This window comes from Mercenaria mercenaria, chromosome 10 (genome assembly GCF_021730395.1).
Source record: "Mercenaria mercenaria strain notata chromosome 10, MADL_Memer_1, whole genome shotgun sequence".
NCBI lineage: Eukaryota > Metazoa > Mollusca > Bivalvia > Venerida > Veneridae > Mercenaria > Mercenaria mercenaria.
Window position 1 is genome coordinate 18,999,670 of NC_069370.1, and position 22,749 is coordinate 19,022,418.

The 22,749-nt window shown below is 35.3% G+C and overlaps 1 protein-coding gene across 1 annotated transcript; it reads right to left on the reverse strand.

Moving 5' to 3' along the window:
* Nucleotides 1–1,043: 1,043 nt before the first annotated feature.
* On the reverse strand, nucleotides 1,044–20,540 carry LOC128559812 (mucin-2-like). Its single transcript, XM_053552402.1, has 15 exons — nucleotides 20,406–20,540; nucleotides 17,048–17,548; nucleotides 15,890–16,245; nucleotides 14,791–14,953; nucleotides 12,744–13,021; nucleotides 11,608–12,193; nucleotides 9,994–10,208; nucleotides 8,416–8,580; nucleotides 7,030–7,177; nucleotides 6,448–6,602; nucleotides 5,922–6,049; nucleotides 4,956–5,080; nucleotides 2,758–2,889; nucleotides 1,856–1,921; nucleotides 1,044–1,399 (listed from the first exon to the last, which is right to left on the reverse strand). The coding sequence occupies exons 1-15, from the start codon at nucleotides 20,434–20,436 to the stop codon at nucleotides 1,209–1,211; spliced, it is 3,240 nt and encodes a 1,079-aa protein (XP_053408377.1). The 5' UTR covers nucleotides 20,437–20,540; the 3' UTR covers nucleotides 1,044–1,208.
* Nucleotides 20,541–22,749: the final 2,209 nt, after the last annotated feature.

Genomic DNA, 22,749 nt, shown 5'->3' on the forward strand with positions numbered 1-22,749 from the left:
AAATAGCAGGCCGTCCAATTCAAGCACGTGTCGTGCTATTGTATTATCGCCGCCATTTTGAAAATTTTCAATCGGCGAGTAAAAAGCCGACAAACTTAACAAAGGCAGACTAAACATCCTTCAACATGATCATATATTATTTTTTGATTTTATTATAAACTACTTCAAAATTTATTTCAAATACGGCCGATTGCCCGGGCGCTGTGGATGAAACCCGTTTCAGTGGACGGTATGAAATGTTAAACAAAATTTTGCAAAAATATCGCCAATATCTACAAGTTTGGTATTGTTTTTGAAAAAAATATATCTAAAATTTGTTACATAAAACAGGCGCCAATATAAAAGGAACAAAAGATAAAAAGATATCACATTTACGCCTGGTGCAAACTGTTAATCCATTACGATGACCCCTCGCTGTCAATTATGCATTGCAATTTTCTTGTTACTTGGACCATTTTTGACATGTATCACATTTACACCTGTTGCAAACTGTTAATCCGTAACGGTAGCCCCTGCCAATTATGTATAGCCTTTTTCTTGTTAATTGGACATCTTTTGATATACGATAAACAAACACGTCAGAACAAACGGTTTTATTCTGAAATATTCCAAATAAACTATACTTAATAGACACTAATTTACGTATATTCGAATTTTATTTTCATATTCGAATATTCGGCCGATTTTCGAATATCCGAATATTCGTTCCCATCCCTACTTCCTAAGTTCCTACGCAGTATCAACGTTTTCATAATGTGTCTCAGTCACGTGACCATGGTTTCACTGCATTATGGCCAATCCCATTTTTGTTTGCCGAAAGAGTTAGACAGACCTTTAAGAGAAGGGTAGTCTCGCAAGAAGTTAAAGGCTAGAAATGCTGATTAAAACATGTTATAATTTGTTATTTGTACAAAGAAAATAGTAGCGGAGGAATTTAATACCTCCTAACCTATACACTAGTAGGTGATCAAACTAGGCCAACAGATTATGTCGTTGCAAAGTATGTCTTTATAATAAAGCAATGTCAAAAAAAAGAGAACATATTCCCGAAAACAATCTGTGCATTTATTGCTAATAAATATCAATGATATGCAATTACAGAAATGACAAATAACACAGGGCGCTATTTCAATGTTCGTGTATTAACAAAATGTTCAGAGAAAAATGTCGATTTATGCAGCACAGTAACAACAAATCTGGTAACCGTTTTAAGGTCCATTACAAGTAGATGACCTGAACTCACAACTCTTCACATTGTCGTCCCATTTCAAGTTCAGAGGACACGGTCTAGGCCACATACCACTCGCTGCGCATGTCACGTAGTGACCACACCCTTGACATCCTTGGTAGTCACCTTCTTTTCTTCCAAAACAGTCCTTTATCGTACTGACACAACCAACTAGAGAAATTTACAGATTGTTTATTTTACATGTGCAAGAAGATGATTTGAGAAGAGTGCAATAACCATCAATATAATAATAAATTATTAAGAGAGTCAGCAATCTTAGTGAATGCTGTTTCGCATATATTTTATCCAAATAATCGGCTTGCCAGTGTATATATATTTGATAAATCTTCATAACTGGCGTATATTGACTATGAAAACAAACGTTTACTCTCCTGTTAAAACACCCCCAGAAAACGACAAAAAGCATTTTTATGCTAGAACTGCTTAAATTGACTTTGATAATATACTAGTAGGTAAAGCTAGAAGATTTCGATAGCTAACATGTGAGAAAAAGAATCTTATATTCATGTCTTTCAACATTAAATTTATTAAACTCGCTGTATGTAATTCATCAAACACTTCGAAAATCTAAAAAAAAATTCTAGGAATACTTGAAATTCTACTTACATGCGAACACATTTCCATTTGTACTGACGTACGGTACACCCGGCTGAGTTGGTATTGCGATATGTACTGAAACACATAATTATAACGTTTTTATTTGGATATATTTTCATGGTGTTTTAATCCTTATCAGGCCGGACACGATTGATTCTGCCTTTGCAACCAGTGCAGATCATGATCAGCCAGCACATCCATGCAGTTTGATCATGACCTGCACATAAATAGATTCAGAATAACCACAAAATGGCGGCAGTATCTATACCTATTGTAATTATAAGTATACCTATTGTAATTTGGAAACGGTTTTGCCAATGTAACGTAGATTTAAATGCTTTATAAGATTAGACATCTTTACATGAGGTCATTAACTTTGAAATATCTGAAAATCAGGGCTATTTTCTTACGTACTTCTTACCCCTTTAGTAAAACGTACGTTAGATGTACTGGTACAATTAATTTTACATTTGCAGAATTTTTATTGCAGTTTTCATTCGTTACCTCTTCGTTAAATGATTTAATAAAGTACACTTGGCTACTTTCATTGTTTCCCACAATTTTCTGAATTGCGAGAAGAACGAAACTACGTTATTGTATCCACTTCGTCATACATACAATTCATATTTTGTTTGTTTTTATCTGTTACTAAGCAAAATACAGACTTAGTAAGGAGTAGTTGTATATATTGAAAGAAACTGTTGTTGTTGTTTTTGTAATTCACTCTTTATAAAAGTTTTGCGCATCACCTTTTGAGCTTTATCTGGTTAGCGCTTAGTGAATATATCATCGTGAACGGCAAAATTAATTTCGCATCTAAACTATATATCTAAATGCAAACAAACAAACAGACGGACAAAAGGGAATATTTTCTAGTTTCAAATACAGTAAAAGAATAAGGAAAAACTTACCTGTTGGCGGCGGCTTTGGTGATGTCGTTGATACTAACTGTTTAGTTGTTTGGCTTTTTGTTGTCGGAACGAATGCTGCTGTGGGCGGTGTCTTCACAACTATAGGTGGCGCGTTGACCGGGGGCTTCCAGTCTGTATAAAACAATATCATAATGTAATAATAAAAATCTCTAAATGAGACATTCCTGACAAATTATATTATAATTGCAAAGAACCTTTGCAGAAAGAAATGCACAAGTTCCAAGTATTTCTTTTGTGTGATTAAATGCACTTTCAGCAGTTAAATTCCTTTGTCTAATGGGACATGCATCTATCACAAAATATTTGGTCTAATGCATCGTTACATTGCTTTGCATTGTTTTCGAATGGTACGCACTAACATCGTATTTTAAAACGCCTGTATGAAAAGAGACACTAAGACGTCAAGATGTGTACGCGTACGCCTTCTATGTTTGTGATATTGAAATGTTTGAATTTTAAAGTCGCAAACGCTTCAATTTTGCTAATGGTTATTATCATATACGTATATGTATAGTCTCGTCTGTATTAGCGACCTCTTGTACATAGCGTGACTCTGCTCTGATTAGAACGGTCATCTTGAGTTATCAATTATGTGCATAATGTACACAATCATGTGACAATGAAACATTTTAATCAAATACGTACAGCTGGCCTCAAATTCACAAAATATTTTTCGGTCTCAGCTAAGTCAATTCTTGATATGGTAAATGCAAATTTTACTATACTATCCAGGCCCGTGTGCAGGATTTGTTTGCTGGGGGGCCCAACCTGGGGTGGGTTCGGGAGGGGTATCCCCTCCCGATTGCGAAAATTTTTTAATATGGCACATGAATAGATGCATTTTCCTGCTACCTGAAACACCTTTAAGGATGCATGAATGTATCATATATTTAAGGAAAAGTCTACATACTATGTCCAATATTACAATTTTAACATCAGTCCTCTTAGAAAATCTCTAGAATAGACTGGCTTTTGTCTCTATGAACATAAAACAGAAAAAACAATCATAGAAACTAGTGGCTAGTCTAATTATTAAGGCATTAGTCCTCCACCTCTGATTCATGTGGGGAAGTTGGCAGTTACTTGCGGAGAACAGGTTTGTACTGGTACAGAATCCAGGAATACTGGTTAGGTTAACTGCCCGCCGTTACATGACTGAAATACTGTTGAAAAACGGCGTTAAACCCAAAACAAACAAACAAAATTATTAAGGGTATCCTATTTGCAAAATGGCCAAATGTTTTTAGATTTCCAACAAAACAAACGAAGTATAATGACAATTACTATTTACATCATAGATTTCAAATGACAATGAACTCTTAACTGTACCAAAGATCTATAAAAATAAATAGATGTGTATTTTATACTTCTTTGATTGTACAAACACATCACAGCACATATTAAATGATATTTTTATGTATAAAACCCCTCATAAGTAACGAGTTTTAGATGCGTTTTGTGAGATTTACTGAGAAACTACTTTTAAAACTATGAGAGTTTTTAAGTTAGGTTATTGGACCCAAAAGAGTAAAATTGATACAGTAGTTTCAAATTCATAATTGTTGTAAAATAAAAAGATAGGATAAATATCTATCAATTTAATAAATTTGGGGAATGTGCCTTAATGTTGAAACAAAATTCAACCATCATAATGTTTCAATTTTCAGATTCATTTTAAGATTTACTTAACAAAACCAACAATGTTCTGATCATTTTATAACACTTCCAAAGAGTAAAAAACATAATAGTTTCTCCACTACCCAATCAAGTACATGTACCGATCAAGCAATCAATGAAGCATGCACAGATAAACTTTTACCTGTGACATGCCTGGGGCTAATTTCCACTACCGGACACGGTTTTATGGCTCTTTAGCCTGTGTATTGCTGTCAAATCAAGCCAGTTGCGCTGGTGTATAAATTTGTTAATTGAGGGGCCCATAGTAATAAAAATCGTAACTAGGCAGTCAGCTGGGGGGGGGGCCCCGGGCCCCCTGGCCCCCCACCTGGACACGTGCCTGCTATCACAATTAAATTCCAATTGAAACTTACCATCAAGACTGGATAGTCACTTGAAAATAGTAATTAATTTTAAATATGAAATTTTGATATATATGACCATTTTCAGCCAGACATTTCTGTGACATTTATAAACAGACTGGGGTGTTACTAACTTACATTTATCTTTCTCACATATATAGTTTCGTTTTAGATCACAGTTGTCGTCATTGAGTTCTTTATTCCAGAAATCTCCGCAATGCTCACCATACCCTCCATTGTCCGGTTGTCCCTTTTTCCATGGTCTGAAAAAAAACCCGGAAAAAATTAAAAAGTAAATTCCATTTTATTAGAAAATATGCCCTTTCTTCAATCAATTATTCCCAACAAACTTTTTTCCGTGGCCTGAAAACGGAAAAAAATTTATGAGTAACCTCCGTCCTCAATTATCAGAATACTCTTTCTTCAGTCATCCTTTGTCCAACAGTCTTTTCCATGGCCTGAAAACGGAAAAACTAGATGAGTTAACTCCATTTTGTGTACCACAGTTATCAGAATATCCTTTCTTACATCATCTACTGTCTGTCCGTGACCTGAAAACAAAACCTGAAAAAAAAACAAAGAATAATAAGAAATATCCATTGCCTAATGACCTCACAGTTTAAAACTCCTGTCCAGTGGGCAGTGCAGATCTGAATCATTCCACATATTCAAGTTCGTACAATTATGTTTGAAAAAAAAAAGATCTAAAGTTACTCTCAATTCTCTAAAAGTTTTGAAATAAAAATAATACGTTTTATTATCGAGACCAGTGCTGAAAGCTAGCATGGTCAAAGGGAGCTTGTGTTTTTCAGGAGGCGAGAGGGGCTGGGGATATGGCGTTTGAGGATGCTGATCCACTGTGTCTGTGTTTATTTCCATAGTCTGAGGTAAAGTCAGAGTAAGAAAATCGTTTATTTAACAGTACTTGGACAGACTGCCAGGACAGACTGCCAAACAAAATGAATAAAATTATAAAAAATCAGTCGTGTGCTCAATTGAAAAACACAAAATACATATAAATAGCAATTAAAACAAACCATTCATTGGTAAAGTCAAACATACATTACTGAAATTAAAGAACTGGATACCTGCACGATCACTTACAGTATTTTAGTATCCAAATCTTTTCCATCCGTCCATTTATAATCTTTTGTGTCTTTTCTAGGGACGTTGCTTAAACCTATCCACCACAAACTAATGGAAGTTGCACTGATCTTTTTCAATATAAAATCCTACAACATAAACTTTTAATTGTTAAACAAACAAATTTTCCTACACAAATGCCATTCTTCCTGCTTAGCGCGACCATAGTTTTAAAGGTCCATAATGCGTTTGTTTAAAATGTAGCTGCCACATATTTTGTTATGAACATAAAATACATTAATTACATGTTTTAAAAACCTATTTCTGATAATTACTTTCTTTAACATCAACAACATGGAACCACATTTTGGACTACTTCACATGTAACACTGAGTTGTTCTTATACAATGTTTAAAGGGAAAAATTAATTGTTAGAGCAGGTGCTTGTTGTAAAAAACAACATGCAAATTTAGACCAATAAGAAACGCCCTCTATAAATTGCACCAATCAGACCGCACTTCTAAAAAAAAACACAGGAGTTGCTTACCCTTTCTGGAACGGACTGTATATCTACAAGATGTCCATGGTTGAGTTGGCACATTCGTTTGGCGTCTTTCCATGATTGCGTGTTCTTAGAGAAGAAATAGCATTTGTTGGAACCTGGTAACTCCACCCATCCGGGGTCACACTTGCCAATATCAGCTGAAATATAAAAAAACATTTTAAAATGTTTCTATGTTCATCCACTGTGTTAAACCTTTAAAAATGCACTATCAAAAAATGTAATGTACCACGTGTACTTTGTAGCTCCAATCAAACCAGGTTGTATTGTCAGAAAAAAAATCATTTCATCTTGATTAATGATATACTGTAAATGTACATATTGGTAAACGAAAAGTGTTAAAAAATTGTCATCATACATAACATTTATATGTTATTATATAATATTATATGCTATGCTATATGTTAAACAGCATCATCTACTATAAATTATATACTTCGCCACATTCCATGCTTCTGTATAATGCCGACAAACTTTTGTCAAATTATTTAAATTGGTTATCAAGAATTTTCACGGAAAATGTCTTGGAATATATAAAATATTGAGTTAACCTATGACGTAACTTACTTGTGATGGCTTGGCAACCAATGGCATCAAATCTAAGGGCAATATAGTTATGCCAGGATTGTGGATGAATTCTCAGAAATCTGGCTATGAAGGGACAGTCAAACATGTGGGTCACTACGGAATCCTCGTCAATGTTCCCCTTAAACACCTGAAAAAAGGACATATATACTTGTCACCTGTATTTATCATAAACAATTATCACGGTATAATACCGTTAATAACGTCTTTTTGCTGCATCTGTTGTTTGTTTACCGGTAATCGGATATGCGCCTACTTTCGAGACAAAATTATGGTAAGGGCATGACGTGCGCTTATTATCCCATACGAATAACGGTAAGGCCGTATGCGCTTACTTTTGATATGCGCTTATATTCGAATATGCGCTTATTTACCAGATTCTACAGTATGTACTTTATTTTAGTATATTTAAATAGTTAAGATAGTGGACCCATAATGACAATCGACATTTTCCGTATGTATTTTCGGCACTCTCTGTTTTTTTTATGACAAATGGCCGAAGGATGCCGTAATGGAATAAGAATCGATGTAACTCATTGCAGAGTTGGAGCGGTCTTCTGCGCATGCCTGGAAATGATTATCAATTGTAGCGCACGGCAAAAATATGCATAATTGTGCATGTCCGCACGCATTTAGTGTATAATATGCATAATATACTGACTAAAGGTTAGGGTTAGTATCACTATGGTTACAAAATATATACATTTAAGATATTTTTCGTTCAAATTTAGTTAATCCGGTATATACCGGAGTCTGTAATTTATACCGGCGCTCCAAGTCTGCATTGAGCCACATTCAATTAAATACGGAAGCGCATGGGAATTGCCGTCTGTCTTACGATTCCACAGCATTCATCATGATTAAATCGCTAATCCGGAAATATTTTCTTGCTGTTATAAAATTCTATTTTACTGGTAAAGAACTATACTTCATAGCGTAGCGGAAGAACTATATATACTCGTATTTTTATACATAAATAAAACAAAAAACAATACAATGTACTTCGATAAAGGAATGCTTAGAAGATGAACATAATTTCGTATTAATATACGCACTTTCATATTAAGATATATAAGAAAACTCCCACTTTTTTTCAAGTGTAAGCACATTGCACGTGATGTTGTCAGAGCAATAGTTGGTAATATTTGGTTGGCAACAAATGGTATGATGATGTTTCAGGTCAAATCATCTTGCACACGTGAACGTAAGAATTTACATTTTCTGTCGCGGCTGCGCACAATTTGATCATCATTTTGTTTGGTTAAATGGAAACTATCACAACAAAACGATGTTAATAAAACGAGCATCAAACATCTTTACGAAGACTTGCAGAATTATCCTTACTAGTCAATAATAATTTAACCTTACCATATCTTTCCCGCTGCCATCTTGTACCATATCCCAGTTTTTCCCGTCGTTGCTATAGGATACCTTGTAGTCCGTGACCCTTTGTACACAACACAAGGTCAAAGGGTTCAAGTGACGTCCTTGTGTAACAACACCGCGGACAAGACTAGGTCGCATAAACTCCACCTGAAATTATTGCAGCACCATTTTACTATGGTAACATAATGAATAAAATCTTTAAATAATCAACGCCTTCGCGTTGTTTATCGACAGATTTACCACGGTTCAGATTTCAACTGCGCAGGAATTGAATCACGAGCGTTAGTACCCAAGCATTTTAACGATAAACCATGATAAATCTGACGATAAACGACAAAAGACATTGTAACATGTCCATTAAACATGATAATAAAAGTTATGCTGAACTCGATCCATCAGAGTGGTATACTAATGAACCAAGTGTGATGACGCTATTTGCCATCATAACTGACGTCATAATGTTCTCTCACCGGTCCGCGCGTCAACCGTTTGTACACTGATTGACTTTCTTCTTTGTTTAACTGGCATAAGATACCATTGGGTCAAGTAAAGAAAGGTTCTTAACGTGACAATCATTTAAACGTTATTTTTATGAATAATGCTTAAAAATCAGTCCACATCTAGTGTTGTAAAACTTTTCAGTTTAAATCAATTTTCTATTGAACTGGAACAATTTCAAAGAAAATCGACTGTCATAGTACATGTATTTTATCCATATTGATCAAATGTAAAAATACTCTTTATATGGAACACGATATTGAGTAATTTATACAAGTAATAAAACAGGCTCAGCTAAAATCAAGCTCAAATGAGAAAATCAGGGCCAATACGGAACTTATGTGTTTTGAGTCTTTGACTGGTTCTAACGAGAGGGCCAATACGAGGAAGTTACTTTCATTAGATTTTTAAATGTTGCCGTTATGTTTCATTTGAAAAATATCAGTTACAATAATTTCTATATTTTTGACAATGTTGTCTAACAAATTCATGTAATAACAAAGTGTGACTTTCAGGGTCAATACGACAATCCTTGGACAAATATTAACGCCAAAATGAAATTTCTTAATAAATAACATTGTATCACCAAGCCATCTGCAAGTCTTCCATCACGTTGAAAGAGTTTTTTATAGATCGGACCACAATTGAAGAAGATATGGTAGTTTGAAATTTAAGAAAATAGCTGATCATGGAGGCGGCCATTTTGATGTGTTTATAACGTCATTTACACACTGCTGAATGTGGGCTTGAGTGTAACATGTTAAACAGGGTAATTTCTTCCATTATAGCAGGAAAAAGTATAAAAATATTTTACAGGAATAAGAAAATATAGTTCAAATATGAATCTAGAAATATAATAAATCCGTCATGTTGTTTTTTGTTGCCATGGAAACAAAACGGCCGCCATTTTGACAACATATTTGAATGAATGCTCATAACATTCTCATTTTTAAGTCAATTTTAAAAAATCTTTCAATTCTTTAAATGGTTAAAGAAATCCTTGCAGATGGAATTAACATAAGAACAACATTGACTTTCTCTTTAAAGCTATCTTTGGTTTACCTGAATATATTGGTTTTTATCTTGAACTCCAGCTGTCCAAGCGCCTCTATAAAACGTCCCGTTGCCGTAGTCGTAGGCTGTGGTGAATAGCCTCGACCTATCCGGACCATTGTTGTCGTTTGGTAAGTGTGAATTCCAGGAACTTGTAGCCGTCAAATGATTGTCAGGGACGCCATGTGGACCGGAAACAAGGTATTCGTGGCATACTTGTGCACCTGCACAATATGAACAATGCATAAATAATACTATTTTTACCAAGTTAACTCGTGCTGAACACAAAATAGGATATACATGGCATTTTGATATGCAGTATGGCCAAAGCCATTTTACCCGTAATGTCTAAAACTGAATTAATCAGTTCATCTTGAAATCTTAAAGGAATATGATAAGAAGCTATTAAAACTTAATAAAAGAAATCTCGCTAGTACACCACACCATTAAAAGCTAATGGCTTCTTTTTCATAACTATTGTCAACAGCACTCTTAAAGAATCAGCTTTGCGGAAATTAGGTAACCGACAAAGTCAAATTAAACAGGGAAAATATCATAAGTGATAATTTTGGTTCCCAGACTTTGATAAACAACGAAACTACGTTTTTCTATGTCTGAGATATTAAACTCAACACAAGTTGGTCTCTATTTTCATTTTTGTCGTGTTTAGTGACCTGTGGAGTTTCCACTTTTATATCTTATGTTCTATGACTGATAGAATGACTGCAACTCGGAGATATTTTCTGATAAATCTGAATATTTTAAAAGTATTTGTCATCATAATTGTTTTGGGCCATGTGTAGTCCTTTGACCACTAGGAACACTGTTTAAAAACTTCAAGAGCAATCTTGCTATTGTTGTCAATGGACTAAAAAAAACTACACGGTTCTACTATTAGAACCCAGACCTATTAAGATTATCTGTAGCAAATTGAAACCAATGTCATCGATCGGATATTTATCACGTGACTGTTCTGTTTGCACCAGGTTTCAGTAAGAAGAGTCCGCTCACGTTCTGAACATTCCAGAACACTACTCTTTATTTCAATCCGTTGACTTAAAACCTGTGTAGAACCTTCTGAATAATCAAAGGAACAGGGCCTTGGATTGTATTTATTATTGTTTGGTTTTGTAAACCCGTGTTATTTTTCAAAATGAAATACGACCTTACACCAAAGCAGGCATGAAACATGTTGCGCATTTCGGAAACTTTATACAAATGATATTGTAATGAACAGAGACTTAGTTTGTATAGTGTCTTTTCTTGAAAGCGAATATAGAGCGGATGTAAACTGTTGGAAATTAAAGTATAACTTCTTAATCCTCTGACTGAAAGTCTTGATATTTTCAACATTAGTTTTTTATATTTTTGCCTTATAAAGTTCGTACGAATAAAAGTACAATTTGATTTTTCTAGTAATGTCCATGCCTAATTGATAGTTTTAAGCACGTGTTCTCTGATTGGCTACAAAGCCTTACGCAACATTTGCGTGTGTGCATATTTTTTTTCAGCAAAAGTATTTGCTAAGAATATGTACCTGAAGATGATGTGTTCAGGGTGTCAATTTGCACAATAAAATCTAAGTTCTTAATAGTTATCATTATTATAAATCATAAATATAACCTTGCGGTGCATTTGCAGGAGGCTGGAACGGAATATACGGTGGTAACGTCGTCATCTGTGTCGTTGCACGGGTTGTGGTTCGTGTTGTCGTGCTTTGTGTGGTTGGTGTGGTCATTGTCGTTGTTGTTGATGTTGTCGTTGGGGTAGTTGTAGTAGGCGTGGTCGTAGTTGTGCTTGTAGACGTTGTGGTTGATGTAGTAGTGGGCGTGGTAGTTGTAGTTGAGGTGGTAGTTGGCGTAGTCGTTGAAGTCGATGTGGTTGTGGGCGTGGTTGTTGTAGTCGATGTGGTAGTGGGCGTGGTTGTTGTAGTCGATGTGGTAGTGGGCGTGGTTGTTGTAGTTGATGTGGTAGTAGGCGTGGTTGTTGTTGTTGTTGATGTTGTTGTTGGTGTAGTTGTCGTTGTTGGCGTAGTTGTGGTAGATGTAGTCGTAGACGTGGTTGTGGATGTAGTTGTGGGCGTGGTTGTGGATGTAGTTGTGGGCGTGGTTGTAGAAGTAGTTGTGGGCGTTGTTGTAGATGTAGTTGTAGGTGTGGTGGTTGTTGTGGATGTGGTTGGTGGAGCTAATGGCTTACAGTGGTATGTAACCTGGAAAAAAAATTTGAAACAGAAAAATAGAAACACATATAATGTATCTGATATTTGAAATGACAAAAGAACACCTATTTATAGTGATATCCTTAAAATTTGTGAGTCGTTATAATTCATTTAAGATAATTTTTATTATTATTTAGCTGTAAAGACTTTAAAATAGATCTTAATCATATAAGTAAAGGCAATTAATGTGTTCATTTTACATAAGTTGTTTCGCAATATCGCTCTGATATAAAGAAAGTCGTCGGTCTTATCAATTAGTTGGCTAATACGAAACAAAAATCGGGAACTATGGATAAAAATATGAATTTATAGCTTGAACCGGCTTAATATGAGAGATAAACGTTTTGAATAGTCAACATACTGTAATATATTTTTGTATTTTAACGCGCCGACAATTTGGAAAATGGAAAACGAAACAGGGGTATTTTATGCAAAAATGAGGTTTTTCCCCTTTAAAATGTTACTTAAAAGTTTTTGTAAAAGTCCATGGATCTCACCAGGTATTATTTATTAGATTAGCTTTTAAAACCACGAAGAGTACCTGAAGGTATTTGGGAACTCCGGGACATGGGTCGATAACTTGAAGCCACGAGTTGTCTGCCCTTACTATACAGGAAGCCTGATGATCGCAGTACAGATGAACTGTGTCGTTACTTTTGGCTCCGCCCACACAATTGACGTTGTTGAATGTCTGATGGGCGGTGTTACATGATATCTGATTGGTCCGTCCATAAAAGACGGTGTCAATCAAAATTTCGTCGCCAGGTGGACAACGCAGAGTATTTCTGTTTGGTTGACAAATCAGGGCAGATTTCACTCCTAAAAATAAAACTTATAGCAATTTTTATTCATCAAAACAATTAAATGTAAAGCTCATAGATGACGTAACCGATAGCTGTGTCTATTGTTTTACCAAAATAGAAATTTATTTTACGCTAACTGATGAAATTCTGTGTTTTATTTTAATATGCTAACTGATGAAAGACTGTGTTTTATCAATGAGATATTATTAGTTACACTGCTTGTTGGTGACAGGATATGGGATATACGCTGTCGAGGAAATCCATATCAGGCGAGAGCGAAGCGAGAGCCTGATATGGATTTTCGAGACAGCGTATATCCCGTATCCTGTCACCAACAAGCTGTGTAACGATTATTATCTTGCCGACTACCCTTTACTTACACGCTATTATCTAATAGAATCTATTTTGTAAATTAACAAAGCGGCAGCCATTTTTTTAAAATCAAAATTCATATCTGAAATGTACTAGCAGGATATGGAATATATCCTGTCTCCACGTGACGTCTATTGACCAATAGAAATGCAAGAAACTTGTAGGAGGCAAGATAAATATCCATATCACTCACTGCATATCACTCACTGCTTTGCCGATCTACTTGTACATTGTGTATGAATTTTAAATTATTTGCTTAAAACAGAATGAAAACTGTAGATATCTAGTCGCATTTTGTTCGATTCAAATTATTTTACTAAATGAGAATTTCATAACGTTATTCGGCAAGAATAAAATAAAATGGAACTTTATGTCGTGTGCGTCTTTCCAACGTCACAACACATCTGACGTCATGTTCATTTACGCGCGTCTGTTTCCCGCGCTGAGATTGAAAGTTGTTGCAAAATGCATATCTCAAAGTAATTAAGCATAAAATAAAAAGAAAATTTGTTTGTTTTTTCCGTGAATATAGAATATCTCACCTCAAAGTGAGAAATTTTCACATTTTCACTCGCGCTACGCGCTCATGAACATATGAGATATATTCTCAGTGAGATATATTCCATATTCACTCAAAACAAACAAATATCCTCTTTTTATCAGTGAGATATAATTCATATCACTCACTGCGTATCACTCACTGTTTAAAGTTTTGCCGCTCTACGTGTACATTGTGTATGAATTTTAAATTATTTCCTTAAATAAGGATGAAAATTGTAGCCGCACTTTGTTTTTTATAGAATATTTCTCGATTCAAATTATTTTACTTAATCTGATTTACATAACAGTATGCAACAAGAAGTAAAATAAAATGGAAATTTATGTCGAGTGCGTCACAACACGTCTGATGTTCGTTTACGCGCGTCTGTTTCCCGCGCTAAGATTAAAATTTGTTGCAAAATGCATATTTCAGCATATTTAAGCATAAAATAAAAAGAGTATTTCTGTTTAGTTGACAAATCAGAATCGATTTCACTCCTAAAAATAAAAACTTTTAGCAATTTTTATTCATCAAAACAATTAAATGTAAAGTTCATAAATGACGTAACCGATAGCTGTGTCAATTGTATTTTTAGTGGGTTTGGAATGCATGCAAAATTGCAATAGTGTCCAGTGTCTATATGGAACATACAGTAAAAATAACTGTGATATTATGCCTGTTATATAAACCTTAAACTATTGACCTGGCAAAGGCCTTTACCAAACCGTTCGATAAGTGTATACTCATAATACTTGTATTTAACTGACTTCAATGTTTGTATCGTATAATTGTTATCTGCCTTGAGATATGACTGAGGTCATACATTCCCATTTAGAAATAATTAGTCCCGATAAGTCTTAAATTGTTCTTACCAGGTGCAAGTGTTGTCTGTGGCAATGTAGGTTGTGGGGTTGTGGGCGTGGTTGTGGGCGTGGTTGTGGGCGTGGGCGTGGTAGTTGCCTTAGTTGTTGTTGTTGGGGTTGGCGTAGTTGTAGGACGTTTGGTGGTTGATGCTGTCGTACTGGCGGTGGAAGCCTGAAAACAAACCCATTCACTGACATGTACAAAGATTTGACAGTAAATACACCTTAAGACTTTTAGTTACTGTTTACGAAAAGCACTAAGTTTAGTTCATATCTATTTTTAAAACCTCGTCTGTGACTGTGAGTGTCCCACTGAAGAACTGAAGAGAAAGTGCAGCAGTATGCCTGATAGTTTGGTTTAATTTGTCCTTTGTGTTTCACGCAGTTGCTAAAAAACCACCACGACTAACAACCGGCCCTTTTATTGTAGACCTCTTCATATTTGTTTTTGTTTTAGCAAAAAAGATTATAAATTCCTATCAAAGAAATACTTTTTTTATTTACCCGAACAATAGAAATTAATGAAAAGAAATGCAAGCACAGGTGCAATACGGAGACGGATTTCCGCCTAGTGAAATACGGATTTTGTCTTCTGTCATTTTGATTGATATTTTGTGGCTAAAAATCCGTCTTTTATTCGAATAATTACAAGTGCATAATAACATAGGGTTATTATATAAAAGCAGCTCAATCTGGGATGCTGTGTTCGTCTCGAGTGGATTTTGCCAGATAGGATCTAACGAGGCGCGCAAGTGCCAAGTGTGATCCGTCCTTGGAAAATCCACGAGAGTCGAATACGAAGTACCAGATCTATCTACTGTTATAATGACCCTTTTATTATATACCTCCACCTTTTGTGTGTTGTTTCCTATGAAATCCTAAATGTTTGTCGATATTAAAATAGAAACAAGTAACGTTTTTGTATGTGCTATATAGAATTGTGTTAGGTCATGCATTTTAAATGAAAGTAGTCCGGCAACATACAATACAAAAGGTGCAAAACGGATTTTTGCTGCATGTTCATATTTACTGGTGAAATACAAGCCTTTTTTTTTTGACAGAATTTATATAGGTATATAATAGATAGCATTATAAAACGGAGTTATACCGTTGATGTAGAGACAGTTGGTGTCGTCGTTGATTTTACCGCCGAAGTTGTCGTCGGAATGTCACATGTGTAACTCACTTGTAGATATTTCGGTATTCCAGTACATGGATCAGGGCCTAGCTTTGTCCAGTCGTTAGCAACAGTGCAAGACGGTTTACCGTTACATAAACCTTCTACGTATTGTGTCGCCGCGGGTCCTCCTTTGCAGTTCGCACCTTTTACTATTGTATTGTAAGGATTACAAAGCGATGGTGGCGATGGGGGTAATCTGCCCCACAGAACGTGGGTCATCCAGAGTACTTTACCAACGGGGCAGTGAAATGTATGCATTTTTGTCTCACAGATGGTTACTTGGGCTGAAATTATAAAAAGACAGTGCCCTGGTAATTGTATGAAAGCATTTCTTAGACAAAAAATCTCCATTCAATAATGTGATTTCAATGCGTCATGAGCTAATACTGGCGTTATTTTATATCAACTTGTCTTCCACAAGTGACTGCCAACTTCCCCGCATGTATCAGAGGTGAGAGACGAAATGATTTCAGATAATATATCTAATATCAAAATCGTCACGGAGAACATACGCCTAACCCTTGGATCGGACTTATGACCCCGTGATCTGTAGATATGCGCTCTTCCTTTGGAGCACTGCAGGCCACAGGCACCACACCAAAATGAAAATGCCATTATGCATGTTACACCTTACACTTAAGTAAACTATGAGACCCATGGTACTTAACTGGGAAGTATACTAGCCAATTTCAAAGGCGCATTTCGCGCCTAAATCGCGAAGTACGGCAAAAGGGTACTATGCATGATTTATCTTCCATCTAGCACCGGTCACATGACATGTCCCTTATGTTTCTGGTCGCAGAGGCACTCCGTGTACCTTATGCTTTTGTCAACTTTATTGAAATACTTGGAAAATCTTTGATATATTATTATTCATGAACGTCATCTGAATTTCTTCTGTTAAGATCACGGATATATAATGTATGGCATAAACATATCTAATATTCCCCTTTTTCTGATCGAATTTTTATAATGTAACTACTTATTAATTTAATTACAAAACCCAATCCTTCAGATTTTTAAATTACTTCAAGTATTCAGAAAAATATGGAATACAGCTATATTATAAACATATCACAGACTCACTTTGTGACGGTGAAAGAGTTGTTGTTTTATACGTCTTTACATTTGACGCCGTTGTCGTCTTCGCTGTTGTCGTCTTTGCTGTTGTCGTCTGCTGCTTCGTTGATGACGTCACTACAGGCGGTGTCGTTGGAGATGTAATCGGTGGAGGAAGTGTAGGAACAATACATTGATAGTCTACCTTTAAAAATTTCGGTTCGCCTGGACAAGGGTCACCTAGTAGCAGATACGAGTTTGTCAAAGTGCATTTCGACTTTGCGGAACACTGTGAATTAACATAGTTGTCGGCTTGTTGCCCTCCAACGCAGTTATAGTTAGTTATCGGTGAGTTGTAGGGATTGCACGTGCTCACGGGTAATGCTCGTGTTCTGCCATATAAAATCGTAACGATGTTTATTTCTTTACCAAGTGGACACGTGATTGTTCCAGGTCCAAGCGTCTCACAAACTGTGATCGTCTGCAACTGTTGTGCGTGAGATTCTTTAAAAAGCAAGAAGAATGCCACTGAAATAAATAGACAAAAATAGTTTATTACATTCACTTTAGTAGACCTGGCCAATACTCAGAGACAATATCCATTCGAAAGTCAGCTTTTTTTATAGTTTAAAGTTCGGGAGCCAGGACAAGTCCTTTAGGAAAATTATGTAGATCTTTTGCGGAAATTTTCTGTTTGCGTCCGATAATACGTTCCATATTTATAATACTGCTTTCTTAATAAGGACATTTGTATTGAATCAATTGCACCCAATTTTAAAGTTATAAATTGCACCCAATTTTAAAGTTAATGGAAAATTATTGACTTGTCTGGATAACAATATTTACAATTTTAATCTTCACGGAAAAACAACGGAACAGGGCGGTCACAAACGAACGTTAAAGTAAACGTTATCATGGTAATAGTGTTCTAAAATTATGAAATAATCTTTGCACGCGTCTTACGACATGATATGTACCCTTCTATTAAATAAAGATGGCGAATGGCATTCATATAAATTCTAAGATACTATCTTTATCTGAGTTCCGAAGCATATATTATATACTGCAATGCCATCTCGTTGTTGACAATAAAATATGAGAAAACCAACATAGTGCAATTAGAGAAACCGTTAGCGAACAGCATGGATCCTGGCGGATGCGCAGGCTGGTCTGGATGCATGCTGGTCGCAAATGCAGTATTTTGGTTTTCTCATGGTGCGGCTCAAATTGCTTCATTTTTGTCAGAACAATTATATCATTAATATTGTTTAAAATGTGATATGATCAGCAATGAATTTGTCGCAGAGAAAATCCGTCTGAATTCGCAGTTACGATACTTTCTACTATTGAAACCATTTATGTAATTTCGCTTGATTTCATTATGAAAAATAACTTCAATAAAACAACAAAAAGTACATATCTAAAGGCTGGGTAATAAAAACAATTAATTTCATAAACACAATCTATCGGATTTGAAAATTGGAACCTGAATCCCTTCAGTCATCAGTTTATTCATAAAATATGTATATAGTTGGATCACGAAATAATCAGGTTTCGCGTGTAAGAGTTATGTGAAATAGTCGCATTATATTGTATGATGTGGATGTAAATATGGTCAAATGGAAGCAACTCACAAGGTTTCTGACTGGTTAAAAAGTATATGGTATTCCGCTGTGTATATTTATCATGTAAAGTGATCTCAAATTGGTGTAAAATACGCTGGATGTGTTTGAAAACAATCTTATTTCATAAACTAAAACTCTACTTCATGATAACTGGCTAAAATTATATGGAATGATGCATTTTGTATGTAAAATATGCATATTTTACCAATAGAGCATTTTCATGAAAAAAAAAAAATACTGCCGGACTATGGGTAACCGAGTTCAAAGAGAAAAAAGTGCCCAAAAGTGACGGTCGACATGTACATTTCCTGCAGTTTGTCTATAGTTCTTGCATAGTTCTTTCATCCTGAGTAGGTGGCATTAAGGAAAGGCCCATGACCGGAAACATTGAAATATGGGCCTATGGAAATAAACTTTTGTCTATATTGGTTCGAGGGTACCTGTTTTGCGGTAACTCGACAGAACCAGATATTAACACCGGAACCTTCAACAAGTGACGGATTCTTTCTTGCACAACGTATTCTTTAACTAATATATAAATATTTCTTTTATTATAAGCACTATTTCATTACAGAAGCGTACAAGTTTACGAATTCCTTCATCATTGAAATTACAGCACGAGAGTCATCTTACACAACTGGGTGTAAGACAATCTTTTCCAGCACTGACAAAAACACGCGAAAATCCTGTCTGGCCTGCAAGAAAATATTTAAATCAGGCCATTAGCGTAGCGTGGTTGGTAGGAGATTTGTTACGCTGTTAAAGGTTCGAACCGCAAAATGTGCGGCGTGTCTTTTTTCCGATTTTTTCCCTTCAAAACATAACTATTTTTCCCTATAAATTTGACCATTCATGTACTTACACACTCGTACATAAATTTCACATGAATGTACACTGTATCATATATGCCACTTCATAGTAAACTATGACGAAGAAATGAAACTAAAGAAAAAATTAGAAAAGTAAGATATATTTTAAAATTAGCGAACAAACAGTTTAAAAAAGCAAGAAATAACCACAACACGAATTCACGGTATTTCGCTATAACTGAAAACAAAAATCGTTACATTATAGAATACACTTCAGCAGGTAGTTTTTTTTTCTTATTTTTTAATTTGAATGATTTGATCATTATCCGAAAAAGTTCGATCCCCAGGTGCGACTTGTACGACAATTTGATAACAAATTGCTTTGTATATCAGGTGTGGATTCTTATATCAACTTTAGATTCATAATAATAAAATTGAAAAAAAGCACATTGTCTGTGACCATACTATGAAAAAAATACAACAGACATATACTTTTATATTACTACTACCTACATGATAAAGCCAAGAAGCTGTTGCTAAATGAATTTTAAAAAAAGGATATTATGCTGTGGTATTATTTTTATAAAAATAAACAAATATGTCTCGCGAGTTATACGAGTATATATCATACAATAAAGCTTTTTTTACAGTACCCTTCTGCGTTATTGCATGTTCATCCGGGTATCGCGGGCTTGTATAGCGCAGCCGTCATGTCTTAGTTCGGTACTGACGTCCAGAGCAAAGATGCTTCGTCGTGACGGCTGTAGGATACAAAGCTATACGTGCAGTCATGACTGACATTTTTATTTTCTTAGCCCGTATCTAAACATTTCTTTTATTAAACAGAAAAAAAAGGTATAATAAAGACTGGTCGCAAAAAAAGGACTTTAATTCCAATGTTAGATATTCTATCTATTTTCGTTAAATAATTTTACAAGTTCAAAATCTTACCAGGCAATAAATACGTTAATATCCTGTCCATTTTTGTCCTATTGTCCTAAATTATGTGATAAATCTAAATTTTTGGTCGTTTTATATGACCGACATGTATATTATACCCGAATTTGTGGAAACACTTTGGAAACAAACTTTGGTATCAACAGCTTGTTACAACGTATAAACATGGTCATTGAAAGTTCGCGAAATTCCCGGTGTTACGGGCAGTGAGGATTTGGTCTGGGAATGTTGCCACAAGTAGGTGCGGGTTTCGGTGATAGAGGGTAAACAGGCAATTTATTAACAAACTAGAAAGAAGGAACTACCTTTTTAAAAATACATTGTCATATCACGGTTAGACAGAGTAAAAGATAAAATTTTAAGCAATTTTTAAACCACTTCGTGGTGCAGAATTCACTTTTAAATTAATAAGAATACTCTTTTCATAACATGGTATAGAATAAAAATCAAGTAATTACGTCACTTCTTGATACCGCATGTATTGTATTTTTGTGGTTATCTCAGTCTGCGACCATGACGGTCCGTCCATAATTTCAAAATGAAGTGATATTGAAAGTTCGAAAATAAACCATTTGATCAAAAGTTACAACAGTCTGCCACTTCAATTAATTGCTATAGACCGACTTTAATTGCTATCAGCTCCGATGTTTTTGGTCACCGTGGTTCCCTGGTCAAACGCCCACTGATTATTTTAAGCACCCGATTAAGAATTTTCCCTGGTTAGTTTTGAACCAAACCCATTAGCAGTACTCTAGTTAAGGAAGCGATTTGTCTACCCGCTTAATAGCGGTCGAAGAATAGCGGATGTATTGTTTTGCTCTTGTTAGTATTTCCGTCTGCCGATTGTTCCGCCGACAAACCATTTGTTTTTCCATCAGACATATAGAGAACACATCCACCAGCAGTGATAGTCATAGAATGATCGTCTGTGGTCAGCAGATGACCTCTGCTGTTCTTAAAGTCAGTGTCACAGTGACCTCGGGACTGGAAAGGTTTCTGATCAATAACTGAAGAACGCTCGGACCTTCAATCGTCAATCCCCATAGGAGCACTGCCTGTGGTTAGTAAATGATCCTATATTGTTTTACGGGTCGGTAGGTCACGATCACAGTGAGTATGAGTATAAAACATTTTATCATGTTACGTAATATCATTAACCAGAGAAGGACTGATCCTAAACAGCCAGTACATAACTCTACAATGTCAAGGTCGTAAAATATTTCCGTAAGCTTGAGACTACAGTCGTCAAATTGCTGTAGCTAGTAGGTGGCTTATATCGGATTTCATAAGAAGGTCAAATATTATGGTCGCTGTGACTTCAGCGCTTAAACAGCTTTCCAGTCAAACACTAGGAGGAACGTTTTGAACTGGGGCTTTTAAACTTGATAGGGTGATTGTCTGTGGTCACTAAATAACGCTATCCGTTTTGGGGTCGTAATGCGTTTACGCTTCGACACGGAAAAAGCATAATATGAAAAGGTGTTTTAACAACACATGAGCACGAGAATTTCTCTGTTAACACACGTTTTCTCTCCTTTTAAAACACCATAAAAAGTGGCAAGAACAAGAGTTTTATGCTAGACTGACAGTATATATCAAAAATAAATCGAATTTGCTATTAGAGTAGAATATCTCAAATCAAATTCAGGGACTATATTTTTATCGGAAGATGAATTGCAAATTGACATGTACTGGGACCGAAAGTCTGATTTTCTGTTACTTACTAGATAGCAAAAGTCAACTGAAAAAAAGAATATTGTAAATGTAAATATTGAATGGTATTTTTGTACTTTATCATTGTGAAATAGTGTGGCTCATATATATAAACGAAAGAAAAGGTAGTTGATACTTCAAATCTTGGAGTAAAACAATAAAAGCACGATCATGGTTCTTTTTTTTTATGTGACGACTCAATGATTGAATAGTACTTCAGGAGGACAGAGGGCGTTGTCATGTGAACTGGAGTGGATTGTTTGTCCGCGGGGAGCATCCTATTGAAATGGCTTTTGAAATAAACATGCATAAACTCGTTTTCAGAAATGAGATTTAAATTGAAATAAATTATCATTTAACACCGATTTGTTTATACCGCGAGAAATTTGGTGCAAAAATTCATGTATGTTTGAAGCTGAAAATGTGGGATTGCAACAAAAAAGATGGTCACAGTGGTCTAAAGGTTTGATTAACTGCATTTTTTGTAAACTTTCTACTTTTGATTACTTGCGACTGCATGTTTGTGAATCATGCGTACATTGTTTTAATAGCGTTGTTCTTCTTACTTGGTGAACTGATAAAAAAATTAAGATTAAACTTAGAGGTGCCTTTATATTTATTTATC

What these genes read in the sequence shown, in the direction of transcription:
- LOC128559812 (XM_053552402.1), bottom strand. Translation starts at nt 20,436, where the DNA reads ATGGACAGGATATTAACGTATTTATTGCCTG. An exon ending in ATGGCAGCGGGAAAGATATG is followed by an intron (nt 7,178 to 8,415) that starts GTAAGGTTAAAT and finishes TCCTTTTTTCAG; the next exon opens with GTGTTTAAGGGGAACATTGA. An exon ending in AAATGGAAATGTGTTCGCAT is followed by an intron (nt 1,400 to 1,855) that starts GTAAGTAGAATT and finishes AAATTTCTCTAG; the next exon opens with TTGGTTGTGTCAGTACGATA.